Source organism: Perognathus longimembris, chromosome 3 (genome assembly GCF_023159225.1).
Source record: "Perognathus longimembris pacificus isolate PPM17 chromosome 3, ASM2315922v1, whole genome shotgun sequence".
Classification (NCBI taxonomy): Eukaryota; Metazoa; Chordata; class Mammalia; order Rodentia; family Heteromyidae; genus Perognathus; species Perognathus longimembris.
The window spans coordinates 6441019-6468904 of record NC_063163.1 but is presented as its reverse complement, the minus strand read 5'-3'; the positions used below and the strand labels follow the sequence as shown (position 1 = coordinate 6468904).

The 27886-nt window shown below is 43.0% G+C and overlaps 1 protein-coding gene across 3 annotated transcripts in view; it reads right to left on the bottom strand.

Moving 5' to 3' along the window:
- Positions 1-27886, bottom strand: part of Fgf14 (fibroblast growth factor 14) — a 506034-nt gene that overhangs the window by 152767 nt on the left and 325381 nt on the right. The window contains exon 1 of one of the 3 annotated variants that reach the window (XM_048341123.1): positions 10314-10506. The exons of the other annotated variants lie outside the window; for them this stretch is intronic. Coding sequence (XP_048197080.1) covers positions 10314-10506 — 193 coding nt within the window. Of the gene's footprint in view, positions 1-10313; positions 10507-27886 lie in introns of those variants that run through there. 3 annotated transcript variants of the gene reach the window in all.

The following is a 27886-nucleotide window of genomic DNA, read 5'->3' as shown; positions in this document are numbered from 1 at the left end:
ATCTCATGAACTTTCCTGCCTGGGCTGGCTTTGAACCACAACCTTCAGATCCCAGCCTCCTGAGTAGCTAGGATTACAGGTATGAGCCACCAGTGCCCGCTCCTAAGATGGCATCTTAAGCAGTAGAAAGGAATGGTAAAGTAGATGCAGAACCAGAGACCTTAGTACTGTGCCCAGCACTGATCACACCAAACCACTGGCCAAATCCACCACAATCCACCACTGGCGGATTGGTGCCAGTGTTTTCTCATCGTGAACTTTCAGGAAGGAGTAGAGGACACAGTGGTTGATAGTCTATACACTCCAAAGAGTGAGTCAAGAAAGATGCTAAAATGTGATGCTGACTATTGCTATCACTTGCCATCCATTGAGTTAGTTCTGAAACTGTGAACTCTGAATCAGGCAGATCTGCAATCCCATACTGTTTCTGCCAAGTATGAGTCCCTGGGAAAAGTACCTCATTTCTCTCATCCAGGAAAAGGAAAATAACACCACCTACTTCCTGTGGTAGAATTATGAGCTCTGGTGTACAGCACCTCTAATTCTAGCAGATTCAGTGAAGATGTTTGGTGACTTTCCCTACACTTTCTTTAAATTTGACAAGCACAAAGCCAAGACCATTTGCATAGATTTGTACAACTTCCTTTACCCTTCTTTCAAGCCAGCCTCCACCACAGAGAAAGAGAGAGAGACACACACACACACAGAGAGAGAGAGAGAGAGAGAGAGAGAGAGAGAGAGAGGGAGAAAGAGGGGAGTGAATATTCAGGATGTACTTAGGCATCTTCCACAGAGTGAGGCATCTGCATGAAATTCTGTTCATGAAAACATCAGTCATCTCATTTGCTGGAATAAGAATGAGGTAATTATTGGACAATCTAAGCCACAGAAATGATTAAGGTGCTGGTGGCATTTACTTATGCAGAGAGACAAATAAAGTTAAACAATTGTAAGTTGGCCAAATGGTAAGAAGGATAAAAAAGCCATGAGCAAATATTGAAAGGGCATGCTGTATCCAAGGAGAGGGAGGAATTACTTACAGAAATTGAGAGCGATGAAATAAGGCATGTGGTGGAATAAAAAGACATTAAGCAATGAGATTCTGACTAGCTTGAAGATCTGTTTCAGATGGGAGAGAATTGTTGGATTATGGAGAGAGCAAACAGATAAACAACTACTCATTGAGCCGGCAGGAGTTTCCTGAGAAAGGATCCACCATTCATGTATTAGACACAAAAGCCAGTGTTTCCTCCCACTCCTACTGGATCCAACAAGAAGAGACACAAATGTCTTCCTAGACTCCAATTGCTGGATCTGCACCATTCCTCATACCTTGGGGGTCTTTTGTCATTCTGACAAGAAATAAAATTAGAAAATCCAAAACACAAATACAAAAATGGTATTTTAACTTTCTCACTAGAGCTTCTAATTATGCATCTGTAGGTAATGGATGGGCCAAGAAGGGAATATAGCAACACTGCCAGAAGTCCTTAGACACAAAAACAGCAAGCATATCAGAGAAAGCATTCTAGGCAGCAAATGGAGTCCCTTCCTCAGCTTATATCTATTTCTTCCTATGTAATGCCTGCATGTGAGTAATGTCCAACATTAGACAAATTAACCAGTATTTCAATTTGCCAAATTTATTTGCAAGGACAGACATCAGAATACTTATTCATGATGAAAAAAAAAACCAAACCTTTGCTATGTGAATATAAAGACAAAAGGTAAGACGAATGTTAGAATTACATGTCACAAACTTCTCTATATGTTATATACATAAATAACTCATGCACACAAGTTTGTACTGGAAACAAAACAATCTTTCATTATTAGGAAGCACAAGGCATTGTCCTTGTACTCGGTACCCAAGAAGCCACTGAGAAAGAATGCTTGGCTGTCATCATGTCACTTGATAGCAACAGATGATCCACTGTTCACTCAACTAGAAATATATAGATATGTCATCTGTCTCTACCTCTGTATCTCTATATCTATGTATCATCATAAAGATCTACATATAACATAACTGTAAAAAGATCATGTGAGATAAATGATAGGTTAAGATACAATGATGTTATATTACTGTAACAAGTACAAAGACACTGTGGAAATTTGAATGCCAGGTGCTGGGGAAGTAACATGAAGGCTGAGAACTCGTCCTGGTGTTTGATCACCTGAAGTGCAATGGTGACCTTGGCAATAACATTTGATTGCCAGGAGCAAAAACTCAACTAATTAGAAAGAATGCAAGAGACAAATGGGAGGCGGGGAGTTGAAGATGTCTCTTTCATGCAAGTTTTGTCAATAAAAGACAGTTGATTCAAAGGGTTGAGAGGATTGCATGATCAGGTGGTGATTCTCTTTTTTTTTAAATTAAAATAGAGTTATTAGCTTTTCTTTTAATATAAACATGAGAAAGAAAAACCACATTACGTTGTAGCAATGTTTTCAAAATAAAACTGCAATCAATACTTGAATCTCCAAGCTCTGAACTCCATAAACAATGTTTGTTTTTTTTTCGAGGTGGCAGATTGTAGTATTCACTCATCATTGTTGATCATTTGGGCCTCTGTCCTTTAAAGTGATGGGCCTGAGCCTTCAATACCCTGATGAAGCACTGCTGTACTGAGAGAAAAGTATTCTTGGCCTGAAAGGCTTGGTTTACATGCAAGATCCCAAAGATTACATTTGAGAAGACATATTTCACATAGTTGAGAAAAGTGTTTTTCCTCACTATTTCCAATTTTGTTGTCAATCTAAAATTATTTATCCCTTGCCCTTTAAAGTACAGGGTACCTAAGGTACCTTTTAAGTTCCCTCTCAAAGAGGACTTGAGTGGGATTCTCTTTTAAGACAGATTATCACACACTTTTGAGTTGATAAGAATAACAAGAGTAGGATATGGAAGTTTCATGGTCCAGAAAAGACACCGGGGGAAAAATATATTAGATTGACACCCCAACTGGAGAGGATATACTGTTCTATTCAAGGAGGTTTTGACCTTAGATTGGAACCCTAAAAGTTTATCCCATGTTCTGTATGGGACCAGCGAATGGATGGCTCTGCAGATGGGCTTCTGGAACCAATTGAAAGGAATGTGAACATATATTTCTGACTATATCTATTTTTTTTAGGAAAACAGAAGTAAGACCATTACTAAGAATGGGGATGGGAAGGTGTCATAAGTTTGAAAAGAAAGAAGGTAGGAAATATTTAATTAAGTGGAAATACAAGTTTTTAATGTACAAAAGCCCACTTGGGGTGCCTGAGTATAAATTTGATCCATTGAGGAGACAGTATGATTTTCTTCAGCCACCATAAGCATGAAGAAGTTAGGTGGATTAAGTAGTTTGGACATGTCAGAAGATCCAGAGGTATAAGTGGATGAAACATTTCTAAACAGAAAATGACTAGATTTGTAAGACAATTCCAGAGACAATTTTTTCTATGTACAATTTTTTAAGTACACAATAATACAGATAAGCTAGACATTGCTACATTAGAAGAACTCATTAAGAAAAGATGATGAACCAATATACTAAACAGACACTAGACAGCAAAGTACACCATATCTAGACTTTCAACAGTTGATAATTTTCCTGATTTAGTGATTTGCTTCAGTTTGTCATGTACAATAAGGCCAGAAAAGAATAGAACCGGTCTATAGCATAGAGTAAGTCATCTCTTTAGAAAGAAATGTCTAAAACACATCAAATAGGGCAACAAATGAAATGTACTGACATACTTAACACAAACTTCATTACATGATGATGAAAAAACTTTAGTTTGTTCTTTTCAAATCAAAGTTGTAATTTATTAAGGTGATAATATTATTATGGACCATGTCCCAGCACTCTGAAAACCAGTGACAATCCTATGTCAAAAATAACTTTTAGGGCTGGGGATATGGCCTAGTGGCAAGAGTGCTTGCCTTGTATACATGAAGCCCTGGGCTCGATTCCCCAGCACCACATCTATAGAAAACGGCCAGAAGGGGTGTTGTGGCTCAGTGGCAGAGTGCTAGCCTTGAGCAAAAAGGAGCCAGGGTCAGTGCTCAGGCCCTGAGTCCAAGGCCCAGGACTGGCAAAAAAATAAAAAAATCAAAAATAAATAACTTTTAAAAACATAGCAATAATTACGTTTTTTGCTTTTCCAAAGCTCACAAACTAATCTCTATTTCTAGGTAAACTTCTTATGCCTTTTATTTTAAAGTTAATAAAACACTATTAGAATAACTGAATTTGGATTTCCATTATAACAGTAATAGTAATTAAGCATCTACTACTCTCTGAGGTAATGGGATTTCTTTCACTGAAGAGTTTCCATTGTAATAAATGAATGGTTTCCACACAGTGGGGAAGATAGAGATTTTAAGGGCAGACAGACAAAAGGAAATTCTAGTTGAGGCACTTACTAGGTGTGAGTCTTTGAGCTTCCACTTCTTGGCTGTGAAATTGATGATGAATGTCAATTAACTAAGAAAAGGAAACAATATAAGTGACACTAGAAAATCAGCATTGCTCAGAGCATTGATCTGGAAATGTGGGTTAAATCCCTGCCCTGTTGTTTAAACTTCTGTAAACCTGAGCATTTTATTTATATGGTGATAATAATACCATGCTAGAATATGAAAATCTTGTGGCTCTATCAGATCTTTTATCAGATCACTTGTTTTTAAAGAGGTTGGATGGTTCATGTTATTGTTTTAACCATTAGTGGATGAGGTAGTGTCTTAATGGACACATAAAATAGTGTGTCTACCACATAGTTTGGTTGTGAAGACTGAAGAATATCCAACAGACCCAGAGTGTCTATGTAAGTATGCATTACACATGAATCAGTATCCTATCCATTACCCATTGCGAGGTGTGCATTCATCTCAACCGTGACTCTTTTTCCTGCCACCTTTGTCCTGAGGAATGCTGAATTTTTCACTCACTCATCAAGAACTATGGAGTGTTAGTTGTATACCAGGAACAAACAGTGCTCTGATTCTTACCAGGCTAGACTGATGGGGCTTTTATTAATTCTATTGTCCATATGAGTGAAATCTTACTAATTCTCATATGAGAGGAGTATAAGAACATTGGGTGAATCATCTAGTACCAAATGAAATAGCATCATGAAAGGAGAAATCTCCCCCGATTACAAGCAAGTATCTGCCATAAATAGTTCAGAAATGTGTTCACCTTCTCTTCAGTTCCTGCTCCTCTCCCACCTCGGGGAAAAGGCAAATGGTTAATAGCTGTAATGTCATCTGAAGTTTTTCAAATAAAGATCAAGATGGTCATGTATGAAATGGCTAAAACAAGTGTTCCATATGACATTAACATGTGATTAACCTTAAACTGTGTTAATCTCACTAAAATGAGCACTTACATGTGTGAGTTTACTACTATGAGTTCTTTCTTTAGCTCTTCAAATAACAGTATTTAAAATAGCATACGCAATTTGTGTGATGTGTCACAGCATTTTTTAGCTAGAAGTTTCTTGTCATTTGGGAAGAAGTTAATACAGAGAATAACTTTAAATGGAGGTTGGAATTTCAGATTACTAAATGCATAAAGCAGATAAGCACCTTCACTATTTAAAATTTAAATTATTTTTTTAAAAGCCAAGTAAAATTTAACATAGTTGTCACTGTCTGTGGAGATTCATGTGTACTTTGTGAAAGGGAGCCTGTCCCTGAGAAGCATCAAAGCAAACAAAGTAGACATGTGTACCTCTTGTTAGTGTTTTGGCTGTTGGGCACAGTAGCCAAAAACCAGAGTCAATGTGAGTCTTCCACACAATGAACAGATGAAGAAAATGTGGCTTATATTCACCTACATACACCACAGAATAGTTTTCAGCTGTGAAAAGCACAGGTCCCTCTCATTTAAGGCATTATGAAAGGAACTGAAGGTCATAATGTTAAGTGAGATTAGAGAGGCATAGCAAGACAGGCCTTAAGTGACCTCCCTCACAGGCAAGTATTATGGAGTGGGTCACACGGAATCTGGGAGTCAAATGGTGGCTACCAGAATGGATGGGGGGAAATTCACCAGAGGTACTGAGTTGCAGTCAGGTAGAGGAAGAATCTTTGGTGTGCTATTGCATAGTGTTATGTACATATAAACATCAAACACTGTGAATTTCAAAAGTCTAGAAGAAAAGATCTTGAACGTTTTGCCATCAATAAATGATAATACTTGAGGTGGAGATAAATCCATATAATCGAATTCAAACATTAATTAATAGATAGGCAAAAGTTCGGGGCTAACTATAGGATTACTTGAAATATTCCCCTCATATGAAATATAAGAGGACACCTGTAAATGAATTGAAGGAAGTCAACAGGAAAGAGGCATACCTTGAGGGAAAGCACCTCCAAAATCTTTTACATGCAATGTACACATGAATATGAGCCAGGTAGTTTGAAAGGGAATGAGGTTGGAAGAGATAGGGAGAATGATTGTGCAATGGGAAGATAGCATTGATCAAGATGCATCAAAACCGGTATGTTGAATTGAAATCCCTTTGTGCAACTACTTAAAGGTAACTAAAAAAAATTAAATCAAAAGATTTCTTCACTGAATAGTTGGCCTTGAAATATTAAATATTTCCAAAGTATGTGTAAACTCAATTTATTCTATCAATATGACTCAACCACAAATAAACTATACTATTTAACTTTGTATGTACTCTAACCTAATAAGCTATTTTATCTTTATGTGTTGTTGCACCATTTTTAATTTATTACAGCTGACATAGTGGCATATTGAAATAAAAACAAGTAACCTATAAGGAAAATATTACGTAAGAAAACAACATATATTTCTGTTTTCTAACATTGTTTCAGCTTCTAATTCTGTAATGCAAAAATTTCTCAAGAAAAAGCTGCATTGTAAAGTATTTTCTATTTTTGAAAAACCTAGATCTTTCAACTTAGAAACAACGTAATTTTATCCAACTGTAATACAGCCAACAAAATACAGAACACTGATCATTACAAAGCTAGCAACAAGTATCAGAAGACTTCAGGAAGACCTCTAAGGTTTTGAAAAGCAAGCAAACAGAACACACACAAAAAAAATATTAAAAAAAAATCAACAAATGAAAAACTGAAAGGAAAATGAAAGACTCGCCCCCCAAAAGACATGTACCTTAGAGAGGAAAATACCTTGTAATTTGACCTAAGAGCTAAATGAACATAGTGCTCTTGTGTGTACCTAGTAAGGCTCTGAAACAGCACACTCACAACCACACACACACACACACACACACACACACACACACACACACACAGTTCTTTTTTAGTACTGGGGACTGAACCCAGGACATCCATTCACTTGCTAGGCAATTGTTCTGCCACTAAGCTACATTCCAGCCCCCGCCCCCCCCTACTATTGATTGTTGTTTCCTGTTGATTATTTTCCTTACATACTGCCTTGTGTAAAAGCATGAGGATATGTCTCATTTCTTAGAAAACATGATGGGTATCACATACATTTTTTTCTTCTTCTTTTTATATTACAAACTAACTTAAAAACACAATTTTGTAGCCAGTCTTTCATTCCTTACTTCTTGTAACATCTTGTAATGTATCTGAAGAATGATACCTTATCAGAAATCACTGTACAATCACTGACTAAACATAAACGACCAATGAAACCAGGGGTTTTATGATCACAAAAAAAAAGAAATTACATTACATTACATTAGCCACACCCAAGGTTTTGAGAGATTGTTACCAGCAAGAACTCATGGTTATTTTTATATTTAAAAACGTGTAATAGAAATGTAATAATTTTAGAACACAAGCATATGGCTGCATTTAGTTTGTTTTATTTTATTTGTTGATTCCAAATAATAAAGCAATCTGCTAACTATTGATTTCTTGTGTGTTCCTCTTTCTTTAGCTAAAATAGCATAGGCTTCAACATAGTTCGCTTACCAACCACTGAGACACGAATCATCTGAAACTCATGAATAACAAGAAAGCATCAAGGTTGAAAAGAGAGAAATTTACTATTATTAGAAAGCTCAGCTATTTTTCTACTCTATGAGAAAGGGCATATCCATTGAAAAAAATTATTAAATGTAGAGAAAATTGTCCCATCACCCAATAGGAAGCAGAAGATGGTCTATATAAATAATCTACTTGTTATATACTTAATGTATAAGATAACATGTATTGTTTTATAAAATAAGCCTATTTAGAAGATGATATGCCCATTCACCTTAAATATAATTGCAAAGCCAGTATACTCTGTAGTGAAAATTGTTCCAAAACAAGATGGGGTGGGCTGGGAATATGGCCTAGTGGCAAGAGTGCTTGCCTCCTACACATGAAGCTCTCAGTTGATTCCCCAGCACCACATATATGGAAAACGGCCAGAAGGGGCGCTGTGGCTCAGGTGGCAGAGTGCTAGCCTTGAGCGGGAAGAAGCCAGGGATAGTGCTCAGGCCCCGAGTCCAAGGCCCAGAACTGGCCAAAAAAAAAAAAAAAACAAGATGGGGGTTCCCTGGGGCGTGAATTCGGTGCCCAGGCACTGTCCCTGAGCTTTTCTGCTCAAAGCTAGCATTGGAGCCACAGTTCCACTTGTTGTTTTGTTATTGTTCTTGTTGTTTGCTTGGTTTTTGTTGGTGGTGGTTTGGTTTGGTTTTGGTACTTAGTTTGAGATAACTATCTCATGGGTTTCCCAGCCCAGACTGGCTTTGAACCAGGATCCTCAAATCTCAGCCTCCTGAGTAGCTAGGCTTATAGGCCTGCACCACCAGCTCCCAGCAAAAGATGAACTTTTTGATAAAACAAGCAGAAAGACCAAACAACTTAAGCCAGGTGAGCGCGGCAGGCCACGTGTCATGGTGGTTGGAGCAGTACTTGTTTTCATTACACAAAGGTGTTCTCGGACAGGCTCTCAGCCAACACGGCACAGAGAGATTCACTTTTCTCCATCGCTTGTACACTGGTTTGAGGATGCAGTCCTCAGATTCCACCTCATGGAGTTTCCTCCTTCTACCCTGACCTCATTTAATGTGTACACCACACCGGCTGTTTCGCAAAAACGTCTACCTTTTAAGCTTGCTACTACAAGTAAGCTCCAACTCCTATTATTTCTAGTGTTGTTCAGAAATAGTTAGCATTCATCTTCTTTTTAAAAGGAGAGTTTTAAAACTTTGGATGGAAACTTGTAAGTGTGGGGCACACTCCCCACGCGCCCCACACCACACACACACACACACACACACACACACACACACCATATGCCTCCTTCTGTCTCTGGTCCCCACCAACAGGGCATTTAAAACAAACACAGCTGGGCGCTGAGGATTCGACAGGCTGGGCAAACATAGACTCCCATGACCGTAAACACATTCTTCTCTGTTTCCCTGACAAGCCCACTTTGCTTAGGAAAAAGGAGAAGAGGAACAAACCCCATCTCTTCATCCGCAGCCTCACAGGCCCCACACTAGAGCTAGTGGCTGCAGAGCAAAGCAGGCCGGAGGCCACAGGGCCCGGCTCCATCCCCTGGATGAGTGGCCTTTGCACACACACCCTGACATTGCCAAGGCCCCAAACAAGGTCGTTGTGGACACTAGTTGTTTCTCAAAATGCTAATAACAATATCACCTACCACAAGGGAACCGGTGCTGCGTTCACTGTGGCCTGGGTCCACAGAATTCACTAGTTTCCTCCAAGAAAACTCACGTAGTAGATAGAAATGTAGCACTTCCCCCCATTCAAGCTGACTCTTCGAGGGGCGCAGCACCAAGCCGGGTCGGTGCCCAGGTTCTCAGGGGTTCAGGGAGAGCAGGACACTCAGAGCTGCCTGCTCACCAGCTTTCTGGCAAACCTCACCCTGAATCTAGAGCGCACACCCCTGTCGGACTGCTCACTTGTTCTAAGCCAGCCAGGGCCCAAGGGCCAAGGGCCAAGGGAGGACGGGGGGGGGCGCAGGCCTGTGCCCCCCCCAGGTGGATCCATGGAGCAGTACCAAGGAGGGCGGGCAGGAAGGGCCCCCCCTCCACCCGGGCCAGCGAGCTGCAGCCCTGGCCAGCCAGGAGTCACGGGGTAGAAGGGGATTTTCTAGAAGGCAGGCCGGGATGAGCCAGCCAACTTGCTGGCTCTTGGCGGGCTGAGTTCCCAGGCTACAGGTTGTCGGAGTGCGGCTTCCCAGCTGCCCGCGGAAGGCGCTCCGGGAGCCCAGGGGAACCGACGGGGGAGAGAGAGGAGGGTGGAAAAGCGGGGCCGAAGGGAGGGAAGGCCGGTGGGGAGCCCCGGGGCGATCGGGGGGCGCCCCTCCCCGCCGGGAACCCACACAGACCTTGGCGCCGCAACCTGCGCTTCTTGAGGCCGAAGATGCGCACTTTGGAGAAGATATCCACCAGGTTGCCGTTGCAAAGCCCGCGGTTCTTGCTGGGGCTGCTCCGCCTCCTGCTGGCCGACGGCCGGTCCCAGTGCTGCTCCCGAGCCTGCCGCTTCTGGCGGATCAAGCCGCTGGCGATGGCCGCGGCCATGGTGGCCCAGAGACTGGGTCCCGGGGAGGGAGAGGACCGAAGGAGGGGAGCCGGGGGGCACCGGGGAGGGAAGGGGCGGCGCCGATCGCCGCTGGCCCTCGGGAGAGCGGAGGGAGGAGCGGTCTGGCCGGGCTGGGCAGCGAGGTGGCAGCGTTTAGTCCCGCCGGGGACCCATCGCCCGGTCCCCCCGGAGTCCCGGAGCGAGCGCCCGGCCAGGCGCGCAGATGCGCCGGGGCGCAGCGGGGCCCAGCCCGGGAAAGCTGGAGGTCGTGGCCGCCGCCGCTGCCGGGCCTCCCAGGAGTCCAGAGCACAGCGATGCCCTCTCGGGGGTCGCCACCCACCGCCAGCAGCTCAGCCCGGGTCCTGCCTGCCCCGCCAGGCGGGAGGCAGAGCCGGCGGCTTCCTTCCTGGACGCTGGCTGGAGGGCTGGTCCTGGCTGGGGTGTAGCCCCCCGGGGCTGCGGGTCCGGGCGCGGTGGGCAGGCAGGTCTCAGCCCCGGGCTCCGGCTGCCCCCTGGCAGGTGCCGCCGCCGCCACCGCCCGCTCTTAGCTTCTGCCGGTGATTGTCAAGTGCTTTGGAAATCAGCATCTGGAGAGAGCAATCTTCTCCCCTGAGATCTCTAATCAAAGCGCTCCGCTCCCACCCCACCACCCCCACCACCTAGGAGGTCCCTTCCTATGGATCTCTGCAGAAGGAAGAGAAAGTCTAGCGAGTCACGCCTTCAAATAATAATGATAATAATAATGAATAATAATAAAGCTAGGATGGATCGCTGGGGACGGGGGACGGAGGGGGGGGGGTTGCTGAGCCAAAGCAAGTGGGGAACCGTATTCCCCGTGTTTGGGCTCCGATGAAGCTCGCCGGCTTCTGAGGCTGCCTGGATGAGCGGGGACTTGGGGCTTGGGTGACTCCTTGTTCCCCCACCCCCCACCCCCAAAAAAAACCCCGCTCAGCCCGCGCTGGAGGCCTGGGCCAGGAGCTTTCTGCTCTCCAGTTAATCCCCGTGGCCTCTAAGCCCCGGGGGGGAGGAGCGGAGAGGAAGGAGGGGCCTCCACTCCTCACCTCGTGCACCCCAACTTGCTGGACTCTCCCTTGTGCTGTGGGGAAGGGCAGGTTTGTCATTCGGAACCCTCAACGAGGAAAGAACGGAGAGGAGAGGACGTTTCTAATGTGGTCCGGGGAGCCGCAGTCCCAAGTCTGCTTCGCAGCACTCGCAAGCAGAGACAGCTCCGAGACAGGGATTGCACCCCGCGGCCGGAGAGGGCGGCCACGGAAAGGGGGGGAAGATGTCAGGCCAGAAATACTGCTGGAACTAGTCAAGGTAGAGATACTGCGAGAGAGAGGGCGTCACAGTAGTCCAGTGACAGCAAAAATAAACAGCCAGAGCCAAGACACCCCAACAGGAGGGGTGGGGACTGCACTGGCAGGGAGCAAAGCCACAGGAGCTGGGTCTGAAATTCAAATAGAAAAGCAGCTGCCGCCGCACTCTCAGTACTGTCTGTGGCCTTACAGTGCTCCTTCCTAGCCAGCTGCAACTAGGCAGGTCCAAGGGAAAGAGTGGAGGGCGCAGGGAAGAAGGTGGCTGGGGAGAAGAAGCCTTTCCTGCTTGGATGAACACCAGCCCAGACTTTCTAGCATACACCCCAGTGGCAGAACCAAATGCAAGCCTTGTTGAAGGCTTTCCTGACTTTCCTTTCAGTCTCTTCCCTTCCTGTTTTGTCTGCTATCCAACAAAGGTAATGCAGAAGGAATGCAGAAGAGAGGCTCACAACGGTTTGAGAAAAAAGGAAAACCCCTTTAGTGATCCTGAAGCTTGAGGTCTCCTCCAGTGACTACTATAGGGCTAAAAGAGATGCCACACAACTCAAGAACCCCTGGAAGCGCTTGTGAACTAAAGCAGACTTTCCCTGTGTCTCAGAAACATGCAGAAAGTACTACAAAGACACACCAGCAGGCAAGAGAGAGCAGGGCAGCCCAGAACTGGCCACGGGGAGGCTGCCTGCCTATTCTACACAGCTCAGCCCCAATCTCTCCAGGAGGCCAGCACTGCCACGGGCTCTTCTGTAAGATCACTCCCTAGTTACTAACTCCTTCTTTAGCCAACAGAATTTTATTGAATGGGACCATGATGATAGGGCTACACTGCAGGTGAGATTTCCATGTAGGAAATACCCCGCCATTAAGCAATGTGCCAGAACCATTTTGTCAAATCTTCCAGTTCTTAATCACCCATGAGGTAGTAAAAGAAGTGCGCTAATTATCTACTCTACTTTGGCTACTTCTTCTTCCTCTTCATTTTCTTTTAGTTTTGAGGCAGTCTCACTAGGGAGCCCAAGTAGTCTCTAACTCAAAGTAGATGCTCTTGTCTCCGCCATCTGAGTGCTGGGATTGTAAACACGCACCACCATGCCTAATTGATCATTCATTTTTAGTGTGTTTTGTTAATGTTGAGTTAACATGTCTTTGAAGAGAAATGATTATACCCAGTAAACTGCCTATTGACTATATCTGTCTTATCTTTCCTATTTGCTGAGAATGGGGGGGAAAAGCCCCAGTGAGCACTAATGGTCATTTTGACTAACTTCCGTTACTGAACAGTAGCCATTTGGATCCTCAGACGTTCTAGCGTTGGATTTCCGAAATACAGCATGGTTAAAATAGGTTTGTTTAAAGCTTTTAGAGAGATTTTTTTTCTTTTGCAAAGAGTGTAAAGTATTAAATCTACCACAATTCCATCAACCAACACACGTAGTTCGTTTGAGAAGGCTTTCTAAGCTTTTCGATGTGCCGACTATATTAATATTACAAACACTGAGGTTAGGCTTCTCGTTGGTTGTTGCTTTGTTAATTACTTGCTTCCACCGCAGTGATCTTCCCAGGTGTTTGGATGGAGGTGTGTGGTGGGAAGGTGGATTCACAGCTCCTGGCAGTCATCTCCCTGCCTTACAGCCCCTGGCCAACCGGCTGGGCTCAGCACCTTGGACAGCACCCGGCCTGGCCGCCCTGGGCGCTTGGGGTCTCCGTGCTCTCTCCTCCTTTTAAAAGCAGTTTCCCACTTTTTCTTTCTTTCTTTCTTTTTTTTCCTTTCAGGAGATGGAAAGGAAATTAATCCTCTCAGCATCCACTGACATTAATAACACACGTGGGAGCACAAAGCCTTCCTGCCTTTTCCATCAGGGAGATTTGAAAGACTCTGCTGGCATTCCTGAAGCCTCTGCCCCGGGCGCCGGGCATCGGGGACTCAGACCGTGCGTTCCACAGACCGCAAGCCGTCCTTTGCCCTTCCTCCTCCATGTGGCTCCCCATTTCAAGGGAGCCCATGGATGGGGGGGGGGTGGAGTGGGATAATCGAGCTTAATTCCCATGTTTTCCTCTTCCCTCCCCCAAAAGCTGTTTCCTTGTTTACAGACAGAGGTAAGTGAAAGGAAACGCAAGAGAGCCATCTGCTGTCTTAAGCTGTGATAAAAGAGAGCACAAAGCTGCCTGGAAACCCGCAGCCAGACACCAGCAGCCACCAGCCCTCGCCGGGACACAGACAGGAGGGGCCGCTGCGCAGAGCCTCCAAAGAGCTCTGAGGGCCACCCTGGACTCCACCAGGAGAAGGGTGGAGGAGGCCGGGGGGGAGGGCAGGGAGGGAGGCCGGGGGGAGGGGAGGGAAGGAGGCCAGGGGGAGGGGAGGGGAGGGCAGGAGGCCAGGGGAAGGCCGGGAGGGAGGCCAGGGGGAGGGGAGGGAAGGAGGCTAGGGGGAGGGCAGAGAGGGAGGCGGGGGGGGGGGGAGGGGAAGGAGGGAGGCGGGGGGAGGGAGGGAGGCGGGGGGGGGGGGGGAGGAGAGGGGAAGGAAGGAGGCCAGGGAGAGGGGAGGGGGCAGAAGGAGTAGAAGGGAGGGGGCAAGAGGAATGAAGGAAAGGAGGGAGGAGTGGAGGAGAAGGGGCAGAAGGAGTGGAAGGGAGGGGGCAGGAAGAGGGGAGGGGGCAGTAAGAGGGGAGGGGAGGGGAGGGGGCAGGAGGAGTGGAGGGGAAGGGGCAAGAGGAATGAAGGGGGCAAGAGGAGTGAAGGGTAGGGGACAGGATGAATGGAGGGGAGGGGGCAGGAAGAGGGGAGGGGCAGGAAGAGGGGAGGGAGGGGGCAGAAGGAGTGGAGGGGAGGAGGCAAGAGGAGTGGAAGGGAGGGGACAGGGAGGAGTGGAGGGAGGTTGGGAGGAAGAAAGGCAGGGAGGGATGGAGGAGGTGGGGGAGAGAGAAAGAAGGAGAGTTTAGGAGGAAGAGAGACAGAAGGAGGAAGAGAAGGAGAGAAGGGAAAAGAGAAGTGGATGGAAGGAAAGAAAGAGAAAGGAGGAAGGAAGGGAGGGGGAGGAAGGAAGGGAGGGGAAGGAAGGAAGGGAGGGGAAGGAAGGAAGGAAGGAAGGAAGGAAGGAAGGAAGGAAGGAAGGAAGGAAGGAAGGAAGGAAGGATCAATTCATTCCTGGTGACTATGAAGACAGTAACACAATGTGTGGCCCATCCTGAGTGCTGAACTAATGACTGACACTGTTGTCATCTCCTAGGTCCTCTCTTCTATTGTATGAATTCTTTGCCAATTTTCATATGACATTTTAATGATAAAATACAGGTATTTCCTTGCACATTTCTTTACTCCCTTAATAGATATATGATAAAATGTTAGATAAAATGTGTAAGAAATTAATTTTTTGGTAAATAAAGTCCAAGTACCAACTTTAGCTATCATTGACTAGATTTGTGAATTTAGCCCTGTAAGTTATTTCTACAACCCCTCACAAAAAAATAATGAGCATTCAAACCTTACCTCTGAGAAATGGTTATTAGTGCCTATGAGAAAATACTTGGAGAAAGGTAACGTGCCACACAGACATGAGTTCATCAGAGGCAATCATTCCTCCACCTCTCTGCGTGGGAAGATTCCCTAAAGAGGCCGTGGGCTCACACTTGGCCCCTGTGTCTGCCTTCACCTGGATGTCCACGCTCATACGCCTCTTTGTAATTGGAAGCAGCAGCGATGGCGAATGTCACACTGGGGGAAGGCAAACAGAGGCCCCACCCAGTATCCTTGAGCAATTCTTTTCGCCTTTTCAGCAGGTTTCTTCCTTTGTAAAACTGTCGTAATCCAGTAAAGTCACTAGGAGAAGCACATCCCACCTCTGAGTCAAACACTCAAAGCTGTACCTGGCACGTGTTTGAAATTCAGTGAATAGTGACTACTGATAACCACTGAATTCGTGGTTGAATGAACCATTAATTCATTATTCAATGATTCGATTTTTACTGAATTCTAATGCGGCTACAGAAGCAGTAAGTGAGCCCCCCCACACACACACGTATCTAAATGTACATTTGTACATCACTGTCCACTAACCATAAACAATTTGGACGATTACAGTAGCAACCTCATTAGCCTCTTGCTTCCCACCTTGTTGCTATTTGTATGCTCTCAGCACAGCAGTCAAAATGGTGAAGGTGAAAACTCAGATTCTATCACAACCCTCCCCTAAATCGTATGTCTCAACAGAAACCACAAAACTCACACAGTATGAGTTTCACCTCGGCCTTCCTTCTGACATCATCTCCATTTGTTGTTTGTCACTCACTCGGTCTTCCTCCAAGGAGCTGTGGCGACACTCCAATGCTCTCTGTGCCATTTGATTCTCATTGGCTAACTGGTAATACGTCCCTTTGCATATTTGCTACATCTAATCCATCATAGAATCAGAAGCCAGATGAACATACTTTCTAGAATTATTATAGTAAATACAACTTACAGGGGTAGGGTATGTAAAGAAAATAGCATTAGTTAAGGAACTTTTGTTTTGCTTTCACCTTTTTTTCTTAATGCTTTATGTGATTTGGCTTGAGCTCTAAGTAGATAAAATTTTGTGCGACATTCTAAAAAAATGCACAAGGTTTGTCATTCTTCTAAAAACCCCAAATCCAAACAGCATATAGCTATGTTTTTAATAATTCTTTAACGTATGATTTTTCATAAAGCAATAAATTTGTGCCCATTTTTCTTATACATTGGCCATCGGCACAGCCTCTGATCTAACAAACTATCAATTTTTAAATACATAAATACATTAGATACCCAAAGAAAAGAAATAAGTGCTTTCTTAAATTATATCCTTGTAATTTAATCCCACAAAGGTCATTATATGTATGACATGCATACTAAATTCAGATATGTTTATATGTAGCAAGTCTTTTCATACTAAGATCAAAGACACATGGAGTGACAACACCGAGGAAGGTCTATAAACGATGTTAACCATTGTTATTCTATTGTACTCTGTATTTCAGGAGAAGCCACAAAACTTTGGGTAAAAAAATAAGTTCTTCAATATAGTTGGAAACGTGTTTTTTGTTATTGCTGTTGCTGTGATTTTCATGCTTTCATCTGCTAGTAGCTATGACCTGGAGGGGCACCTAGGGAGGAAAAATAACTCACTCCACCCTATCACGTGGTTTTCTGCCAGTCTTTTATGAAATGATTAATTTTTGGTGTTCCTGGGTTTGGATCTTGGGCCCTTGGTGCATGCTAGGAAACTTTTTTTTTTTTGCTTTAGTTTATTTTTCAGATAAAGTCCTGCTCTTACCAAAGTGGCCTTGGGCCAAGATCCTCCTGTCAGGACTGTACATACCACAAGTGTTTGTCGCTACACTGACACACCCTAAAGTGAGGTTGAAAACTGAGGTCACTGACAATCAGTGATTACAAACAAATTCCGGGTGAGCTTGAACAAGGTTAGAAAGGTTACATTGCCATTTGGATTCATCTTCTGCTCTAAGTAAGTGGGTTTTATTTTTAAATGTCTGGAGGGGCTTTTAGACGTATAGAATATAGGTGTCCTTTTTCATATTTTTACTTATCTAGAAGAACACTGTAAAATAATATTCATGGAATATGGCCTAGTGGAAGAATGCTCGTCTCCTATACATGAAGCCCTGGGTTCGATTCCTCAGCACCACATATATAGAAAAAAGCCAGAAGTGGCGCTGTGGCTCAAGTGGCAGAGTGCTAGCCTTGAGCAAAAAGAAGCCAGAGACAGTACTCAGGCCCTGAGTTCAAGCACCAGGACTGGCAATAATAATAATAATAATAATAATAATAATAATAATAATATTCATATATGCTTGGTCCAAATTTTTGACTAGTGATCTAAGGTGAGTGCCTACCCAGTCAGCAGTCTAAATGCAGAAATAACATTTTTAATTTCTTTCTGTAAGAGTATCATTGATCATTACTTTAGACCCAAAGGATAATCTAAAAAAAATATTAATGAATGTTTAGATTTTCAAGAATTATGTGACTGCAGTAATGTCACAACAATCTTGTTTGGTTAACTTTTCCAGACATGTTCATTCCTAGTAAACAACACATTTCCCTCTTTTAGGAAACTTGGATGGAACTTATAGTTGCTTAATATTTTGGTTCAAAAAAGTGAAAGCTGCTGATGCAAAAATCTGTGAACATTTTTCCCTATAGAAGCAATACCATATTGATACTAGCAGATGGCTTAGCTTTATAAATCTAGTGTATTTTTTTAAAAATCTGGCTAATAAGTTGGAAAAAAAATCCTCAACAGTTTTCAGGATTTTATATTAAAGTGTACTCAAAAATGAGCACAGTATTTATTGCAGAGCTGTGAATCAGGAGTGGGACATAAAAATATTATCAATTTCATAATTGAAATGACAGTGGTAAATTTTAGAGACATTGACTCTTCCAGCAGAAAAAAAATTACCCAATGTCCTCAAAATCTGAGAAATAAGTAAGTATTCATTTAAATTCTCAATATCAACACTCTTGTGTGCCTTTATGGTACAAACTGATTTGTATTTAATATTACAATGAAGCTTTACTAACTGATTCCTAGAATGGCCAAAAATATTTCAAGTTGAGGCTCTTTGCTCCCCATGTGGTGTGTATATTATTTAAATACATGCACACATTCATGTGCATGCATAAGACATGTAAATAACTTTCTGATTTTGTCAAATGTATGAAGCATTAGTGACTTCCAAAGCAACACACACACACACACACACACACACACACACACACACACACACAAATACAGTTGTCATTTAACTAAGAAAACAAAGAAGTATTTTTATACACAATGGTCAAGTAGAATTGGTAATTGAGACTACATTTCATCGTGAACTAAGACTATGTACCTCTATACATACAAGTAAAAACAAGACAGATAGATAGACAGACAGAGAGACCGACAGATAGATAGCTATAACAATAGTGTGAAAAGAAATTTTCCATTTCGTGTTCTAGGTGCCAAGGTCCCTGATTAATAGACGAGAGAATTAAGCTCCAGAGTTAGTATGTATTTGCCAAATTTTCACTCTTAGCAAATAAAAGATCTGGATTCTAAGCTCATGCTTTTATTTCCAACCCATCTTCCACCCAGAAGCCAGCTATTTGAAATCTAGCCATCTATTACAATATCAGGGATATATGAGGAGCTCTCCTACAGATACTCTCTCTGGATACCTTGACTCTCCTTGAATCTCTTTGAAGTGTGCATCTGCACTTTTACACCATCAAGCTTAACATATTCGATTCCATTGTTGTGGAGACCAAACCAAGAATAAGAACCTTCAGGTGCAGATGGAGGCAAAGAAAGAATGTCCACACAAAATCCAATGTTGTTTTCTAACTCACTGAAAATCGTTTGGAGTGGAATGATAAATAATAAATGAAACACCTTCAATGTACAATGTAAAATTTTGGTACAACTTGCCCAGTTGTTTAAAGAATGATTTCAGCATGATTTTTTTCTATTGTATATTTTGTATAATTTAGTGCCTGTGAGAAGTTACAACTGAGGTAAAATCTGGTGTATCAAAGATATCACACTTTAATTATTTGAGCTGGAAGTGCCCTGGGGAATGATGAATCCTAGGGTGTGCAAACACTGTGAAGCCCACGGAATGTTCTTCAGGCTCTGTGCTTTGGTCCCAGGAAATTTAACTAAACATCCAAAGCCTTAAGATTCTGGCAAGGTTATTTTACTCTATCTCTGATCTTGTAATCTACTTCTGAAAGATACAGGTGAATGTAATTTCCAAAGTACATGCCCTTTGAAATGCTATCATTAAAACTGGCTGCCTTGTTCCTGAGCATTGTTGCTGTTTTGTGTGCAAGCACTAAACAAAAAATACATCCTTAAATTATCCCGAGTCTTTTCCACTAATCTATGGTCTAGGCTTTACTGTTTTTGTAATAGAGTACCACAAACTCAGTCACTTTAGAAACACACACTTTTTTTCTCTTATAACTCTGGAGAAAATAAGTTCCAAATTAATGTGACTGGGTTAAGTTGTTGACAAGAGTCTTCTGGAGGTGTTGATGAAAACCCATTTTAGTGCTTTAAAAATACCTACTAGAGGCCACCTTTCTGTGACCTTGCTGTTCTATGGTTCATAGGCTATTGATTACCCCACCCTAAACCAATGGAGTCCATTTTCACACACTGACTACTGACTCTTAGCTTCCTGTCTCCTTCTTGCAAGGACTGCTGCAATTTCACAGGGAACAACTAGAAAATCCAGGCATCTCAGGATCCTTACTACCATCACGTCTGCAAACTTCCGTTTTTATCATACAGGTTAACCTAAGAGGAGATTGCATGGACTGGGATGCAGAGTGAAAGTGCTATTTGGAGATATTATAGACGGATATCTTTTAGCCTATCACACCTACCCCATACGTACCTGGAAATAGACCTCTGCTTAGCAACTGACAATAACCCATCCAGCAACACCACCATGAACAGCTCCAAATTGCACTCTTGCTTTTCAAATCAAGATTCTTGTTTCCTACCTGTAGACACATATCATTTATTGGAATCTCTGGCCATTCTCAGGTGCTTCACACCCTGCTTCAAATGACATGTGATCATACACTGACCCTCCCAGATACCCCATTTACCTGAGCACCACATACTTTAATTACTGCACCTCTCAGAAACAAAGATAGAGCAGTTTTCAGCAATTTTGGAAACCAAAGCATTCTACTCCCTTGTGGATTATAAAAATGCATTTTCTTGAGCATCACATAAGCCATGAAGAATTTAATTTCTTGAGTTTATCAAATGGTTTTCAGGAGATTTAGGGCCATAGAATCAAGCTAAATGAAATGAAAAAGCTAAACCTGAGATTCTCTACAAAATGAGATATGGGGCCTAAGGCTACCACAGAATGAAGAAAATCGATTCTCAGTCCTTTTTTCTTCATTCCATTTCCTTTTTTTTCTTTTTAAATGTAGCTGTAGGGCTAGTCTTAGAAAATTTCTCTTTCCTCTTAGACATTTAGATTAGCTCCTTAAGTAAGAATTTGCCTTGGGGCTGGGAATATGGCCTAGTGGCAAGAGTACTTGCCTCCTATACATGAAGCCCTGGGTTTGATTCCCCAGCACCACATATATAGAAAAGGCCAGAAGTGGCGCTGTGGCTCAAGTTGGTAGAGCGCTAGCCTTGAGCAAAAAGAAGCCAGGGACAGTGCTCAGGCCCTGAGTCCAAGCCCCAGGACTGGCACAAAAAATAAATAAATAAATAAATAAGAATTTGCCTTAACTATCTAGTTTGACACAGACTATAAAATAGGTATCATCTAAGTGAAAGATTTTTTTTAAGGGATCAATAATATTTCCCAAGAATTTATGTAGATGGGGAAGAGAAATAATTTCAGGCAGAGAGAATACCAGGTAGCCTTTTAAAATAAAATTTGGGCTCCCTAAAGTTCTCTTGCTCTTTTCCCTCTGGCCCTGTCTGTGTTGTTATTCCTTCTGTCAGCCTTCCTCTCCAGAGTCGTGACAGACAGCTGAAACTGGCTTTCACTGATAAGAGCAGCCAGTGGCTAGAAGAAGCTTCGGGCTGTGGGTTTATAGATTTTTCTTTTATACATACATTTCATACACACATGAAGTATTTGAAAGCACCAAGACCTATCAGTGAATGGATCTGTCCAAACAGGCGGGGAGGAACAGTCCAAACATTTCCCTCCCCCAGATACCTCAAAAAATGCAGTCTGTGCTTATGGCGTGTGCACTTCTCCATGAAATGGGCTGAGCCATGCTCTCGGGAGATTTCGGTCTGGCAGGACAAGTTTCAGATCCATTTATGACAGACTTTTTGGTGGTTGTTACCTACAGGAGACATGGCCTAAAACAGTTTTTGTACTATAAAGTTTAGGTTTCAGCCTTTATGTGAAGCTGTAAGAGTCAGAGCGGACTGTAAAAGTTAGGTTTCCTGATTCCCAGCCTTTGAGGAGGTGGTTTTGGGGGATCCTAAGGTGCCTTTGTATGCTGTTTCACTAAGCTCCACCTTCCCGGCCCCTCAGTGCACGCATGCCCACCGGAACCCGCTTCCTCTGCCTCTCTGAGGATCTTCTGGGCTCTGACCATTCCCAGTCTCCTCTGCTCAAAGTTGCCCACCACAGGAGCAGAACACACAGAGGTACACAGTCAGCCCAGGTCAAAAGGAGAGCAAAGAACAGAAAAGGATAGTCAGAGGAGCTGCACTTCAAAAATCCTTGTGAGTCTCTCTCCACCTACAGGCAAAGCCTCTGTGTTCATGGTCTCATTTCACTCCCCTAATGCAGGTACTACAATGACTTTTCAAATGATCTAGACAATAGCACCTCTCTCAAATATATGCTTCTTACTGCCAAATCCCTACAAGGAGCCCAAGGGGCTTGTGGAAGATTGCAGACCCCAATCAGCATTACCCTGGCTCTAGAAGGAAGTAGAGAGGAAACTGCCTAGTGGATTGTCTTGATAGTTTAATAAAAGAGGAAGACAGGCAATAGATAATGAAAACCAGCAGCCCCAAGGCCAAGCCGATGCTTCCTCAACAATAATGAGACTGAAAATCATGGTTGATATGATCCACCTGCACTTAATCCATTTTTAATAGATGTTGAAACCAGCACTGCATTTTATACATCCAGTTTTTAAATCACTGAACTAGGAAAGCCATCCGGTGCATACCTGTAATACTAGATACTCTAGAGGCAGAGATAAGGAGAGTCATAGTTTGAGGACAGCCCAAGCATAAAGGTAGCAAGAACACTTCTTGATCAATAATAAGCTGGACATTGTGGTCTAGGCCTGGGATTCCAGCCACATGAAAAGCATGGGCTTGCTGCCCAAGGCTGCCTTAGGGAAGAATAAAATAAAATAAAAAGCCACAAGACTATACTTGAAACATACTAAACCAAAAAGAGCTGGGAGCCTGGCTCAAGAGGTAGAGCACATGTCTAGCAAATGTGAATTTTAATTCCAGGATTGACATAAAGAAAAAGAGAAAAGATAATGAGTACTGACTCTTTATTCCTAGAACCAGTAGTCAGACAAGAAGTGGGGTAGAGTGAGGAGAGACAGGAATGTGCGTTCTATGTCAGAGAGGCCGGGTATAAAGCAGGCAGAGAATCGGTCCTATCTGGTGTGTTTCAGAAGGTAGCGTGGAGGTTTAAAGGATGAGGAGGTCACCAGGCCAACTGGGGCAATGGAGATTCCAAGCAGGAAGTGTCAAGCAAGAGAAATAGCAAGTTTTTTGACACAGCTTCATAAGAAGAAAATCATTGGCAAACGCATGCCGAGTGGTTTAGCAAGAAGCTTCCCTGGAGATTTTCATTTCATCATTGTTCTCGGGATGAACTTTCCCTAGTTCTTAATTCATATTTGAGATATAGTCATTGCAATGAACAGCGACACACAGACACTGCATGTCGTAAGTGGATATAAAAATGGACTGAAGGGACATCTACCTAGTTGATAAGAAGGGCAATCTATTGCTCTCATTTTTTAACTCTTTCTGCAGGAAGAGCATGCGCTACTTGTTTACTCACAAAGTATTGAACTTTCATAAAAATCAGATTGAGAAGAGGTAGAAGGAAGGCAACACATACCACAGGAAAGCTTTCATATAACCCTAGTATCATAAGTTTCATGTGACCCTAGTATCCTGTGCACGTGAGAGGCTATCCTGCTTGAATGACAGCAAAACTTTGCACTCAGGATGCTTCAACACTGAAATCTTTCCCAGGCCCCCTTTCAGAGATAAAAAGACCTTCATGTTCGCCTAAGGTGATGCTAAGGAAGTTGGTTTTTTTTTTTTTAATGTCAAAAGTAGAAGAAACAATAAAATAATAATAAAAATATGTTTTATACTTAAAAGCTTTTGAGACAATCTTTAATATAGATTCTGAGGGATAGGAGTAAAATTAAATAAAATATTACTCTCTGTTGTGGCTATACCTTGGCTCTCAGGGAAACAAACTCTGTTTTATCCCCGTTACACTCATGTCCTCCTATTCCAGCACCAATGCTATGTTGCCCATCACGGGACTGACCCCGTGGAGCTGGGATGGTGCCTTTCCTGAGCTCACACCGCCACTGGGTGATGCTCTTTTCAGTTCAAGGAAAGTCACTCGCCAAAAGTTTCCCATCTCCTTTCCTTGGCTAGTTGGTCCCAACAGCTCCTTGTCACTTTCTTCAAGGAAGTAAATTTTTTTATACTGTAATAGTCCTCGAACATCAGTACAGATTTAACGCGCGCATGTGCGCACATACACACACACAAACATTGCTAAAACTTTTGGGTCTGTCAAGGGAAATAAAAGTAATGGCCACCATATAGAGTTCCTGAAGTTTGTTGAATCCATATGTACCCTTCTACCGAAAATTTCAGTGGAAACGCCTCATCATTTAGTCCTGCCTGGTTCCAGCCCTTAAGAGTTGTCCGTTTTCGGGCTGGGGATATAGCCTAGTGGCAAGAGTGCCTGCCTCGGATACATGAGGCCCTAGGTTCGATTCCCCAGCACCACATATACAGAAAATGGCCAGAAGCGGCGCTGTGGCTCAAGTGGCAGAGTGCTAGCCTTGAGCTGGAAGAAGCCAAGGACAGTGCTCAGGCCCTGAGTCCAAGGCCCAGGACTGGCCAAAAAAAAAAAAAAAAAAAGAGTTGTCCGTTTTCAACGTGAACCAGTCTGTGACAGAGCCCCGGCAGAGTCACCTTCTCCTCTTTTAGATGGCCTGAATTTTAGAATTGTCTTCCCAGAATCAGGTGCAAAGGTTGATTTTCTAAAACATCTAGTCATCGCTCACCGCGCAACACCCATTGGGACAAAACATCCTTCCCTCATCCACATGAGCGACTGCACATGAGGGTACAGCCACAGTGCTCCGTTTCTTTCCGTCCCTCCAGATGCAGGGCCATCGGTCTGCCCAGGAGAACCCTCATCAAGGACATGAGGACCTTCAAGGTCTCTGCTGCTGTCTGGCACTCAAAGGAAGCATCTCAATCTTGCCTTCTTTGTTCTCCCTTGTCCTTGACTGCCCACGTCTGCGCATCCTCTGTCATCTTGCCTTACCTCCAAGTCTGCACATCTATTTTGTCTCTAGGCTGTTCTGCTGTACTTCAGTTCCGATTTTATATGTCTGTGTTTTGCTACTTCAGAAAAGACATTTAGGTCTTCTCTTAAATCTGAAACACTAAGAGACATCAAAATGTGGCCTTGCTTACCCTCAATCCTGCTAAACCCTTAAGCCTGGTCCTCCCCTTTCTCCTCCTTCACAAAGCTTTAACCCCGTGGAGATTTTCAGCTTCACTGACTTAGGGCCTTTTTCTTCCTTCCTGTTGCAACACTGTCCTCAGAGCCTAGCATCATGCTTGACCCAAAGAAACAACTCAACAAACGTTTATGGGATAATTCAGTTTTCCTCCACCATTCAAAGTTCTCCCATAAGAATCCATTGTCAGCTGTAAGCTAGACTGGAGTATAGGTGATCATGTTAACACCTTATAGTAGGACGCAAACCAGAGTGACAGATAGGATGTGGTTTCAGTGGATTTCGAGCCCTCGCTGTGGAGAGTGCCCGGAAAAGAGCACTGTCCCACCAGACCCCTCCATCTTCTTCACATCGGGGCTTATTAGAAGTTAAGTTATCCTTTGAGTCCAGTGGAACTCTGTGGAGCTGCTTATTAGAATCATGGGGGAAGCATCTTAGAAGAATCTTCTATATGTGTATGGGGGGGAGGGAGGGAGGATAAGGGGGAAATTCTAAGTATAAGAATTCTTTAGTAAACGTAGTGGCTGACCTCTGTAATCCCAACTACTCAAGAGGTAAAATGAACAGGATCATAGTTCAAGACTTAGCAATCCCTCATTTCAGTAGTCAAGCTGACTGGCATGGTACTACTCACCCAAAACCCAACTACACAGCAGGTAGAGGCAGGAAGAGCACAGCCCAGGCTGTGGTTTTTCAGATCTCGTTTGAAAAATAACTTAAAACAAAACAAAAGACTATAGGCATGGCTCAAGCAACATAGTTCTCCAGTAAGCACACGCCTTGAATTTAAACTCTAGTACTACAAAAAAATAATTCCTAACTCCCCAAGATCAAGTTGAAATATTAATGTATCATGTAAATGATCAAACACTGCATTAAAATTAAAAGCATACCTTCTTTTGAAAACATCTATCTTATGTGTTAACCTGTAACCTTGCTCTAATATTTCCCCATTAGCATATGGGGAAAATAAATCTTCAATAGAAGGCACTGTAGTGTGAGCCTTACTTCTACAAGATAGAAGACCTTGGATTAGTCATTTCAAGTTCTGACATATTCAAAAAAATATGTCAGAAGAGTCTTTGTCTCTGTGGTGAAAGAATTGGCTGGAAAGTACCACAAAAGAAGTTTCTGGAATGTTGGCAACGGTCTTTGCCTTGATCTGGGTAATAGTATCAACTGCCATAGTTTTTTCTGATGAGCATCTAAATTAGTTGCCTTTCACCTTGTATGTACAGTACAACAATAAAGTAGCATTAGAGAAAATAACAGTATGATCTTAAATAAGCATCAAATCAAAAATCATTAACTTTGGCTGATGGAATGTTCTAGAGGTCCATGCCATTGACCTTGAGCATAGCTAGTGAGACCCTCTTATGATTGGTGGAGACTAAGGGAACACAACGTTTTTTCCCCTGAACCCACAGACTTTCCACTCACTAGATCTCTCCATAGTCCAACGTGTTACAAAGAGAGTCAAATCAATTCCAGCTGTCCATCTCATTTTCAGACTTTAGAGAGCACTTTATTGAGGTAAAATCACTTGTCATGATATCTACCTTTAATAGCTGTCTAACTGGACAATAAACTATTGTTATCTATACCCATAAGTGTGTATCACAGATGTCTGAAATTCATTCATCATGCTTAACTTGTTGTATGCTCTCAGAAATACAAAAAGAAATTAAGAAGCTTTAGATATAATATAATGAAACCAAAGAAAAGAAGAGCAATTATTCCCAAGAATACATTTTAATAAAATACTTCACATTGACATGGAAATGATCAAAGAAATCTCATAACATTCTAAAATTAGACTTTGTGAAATTGTGAGTGAGCTCATGAGAGATAGTGGAGGCCTTCTATCCTTCGGGGCTACCTCTGTATCCCAGGCCCTGGGCCCTGTCTCCACCTCCTAGTCCACACTCAGGGATACTCAAGAACATTGAAGGTTGAAATCTCACATTCACATTGATTGATGATTCTCCATTTCCCTGCAACTCCAACTTGCACATATGAAACTACACAGAACAAATATAAGCATTCTATGTATACAATAAAATGTCTCTTCTCCACAAAGCTTCCAAATTAGCATCTAGCTAGCATGACCAATTCATCTCCGTACTCATTAAATACATCAACCCTTGCTGATCATGGAAAGTATCTTAATTCTCAATAAGAGATTTTGAAACATGGTAGATCATCTCAAAAGAATAAATGTTGGGCATTGAAGAAAGACTGAAGAGTGGTAACCGACTGGCCTTTCCATGCTCTCAAATATGCTGCCTACACAAGCATCCATTGAGTCTCCCCATAGCCAGATTTTTCTTTACATATATTATCTCATTTAATCCTCGGGATAACCTCATATAGGAGAAAACCTCCCTTCCATTCCCCAGATGAGAAGAGTACCATGTGTAATGACAGTTAGAGTCTACTGTGGCTTAACCAAATTGTTTCTCAATGGCCAGGCAATGGCCGTGTGGGTGTTCACGTGGAAAAGGAATGAAAAGAATGCCGTGGGAATCCAAAGCCCCATGGGAACTATGCACTGGTGCAGGGAGCAGGAGTAGGGGGCGGGGGAAGATTGCCTGATGCCAGCAGAGAACGCTACAATGGAGGGGTTGGTGATCTCAGGAGAAGGACTGGGTTTTAAGGCCACAGTACAGCTGCTTCTAGTCAGTAACGGCTGTGCCTTACTACACAATCCAGAGGAACAGTCACATCAGAGACCCCAGGCAGTCACCAGCATCTTGCTTTCCAACCATGAGAGGCAGATGAT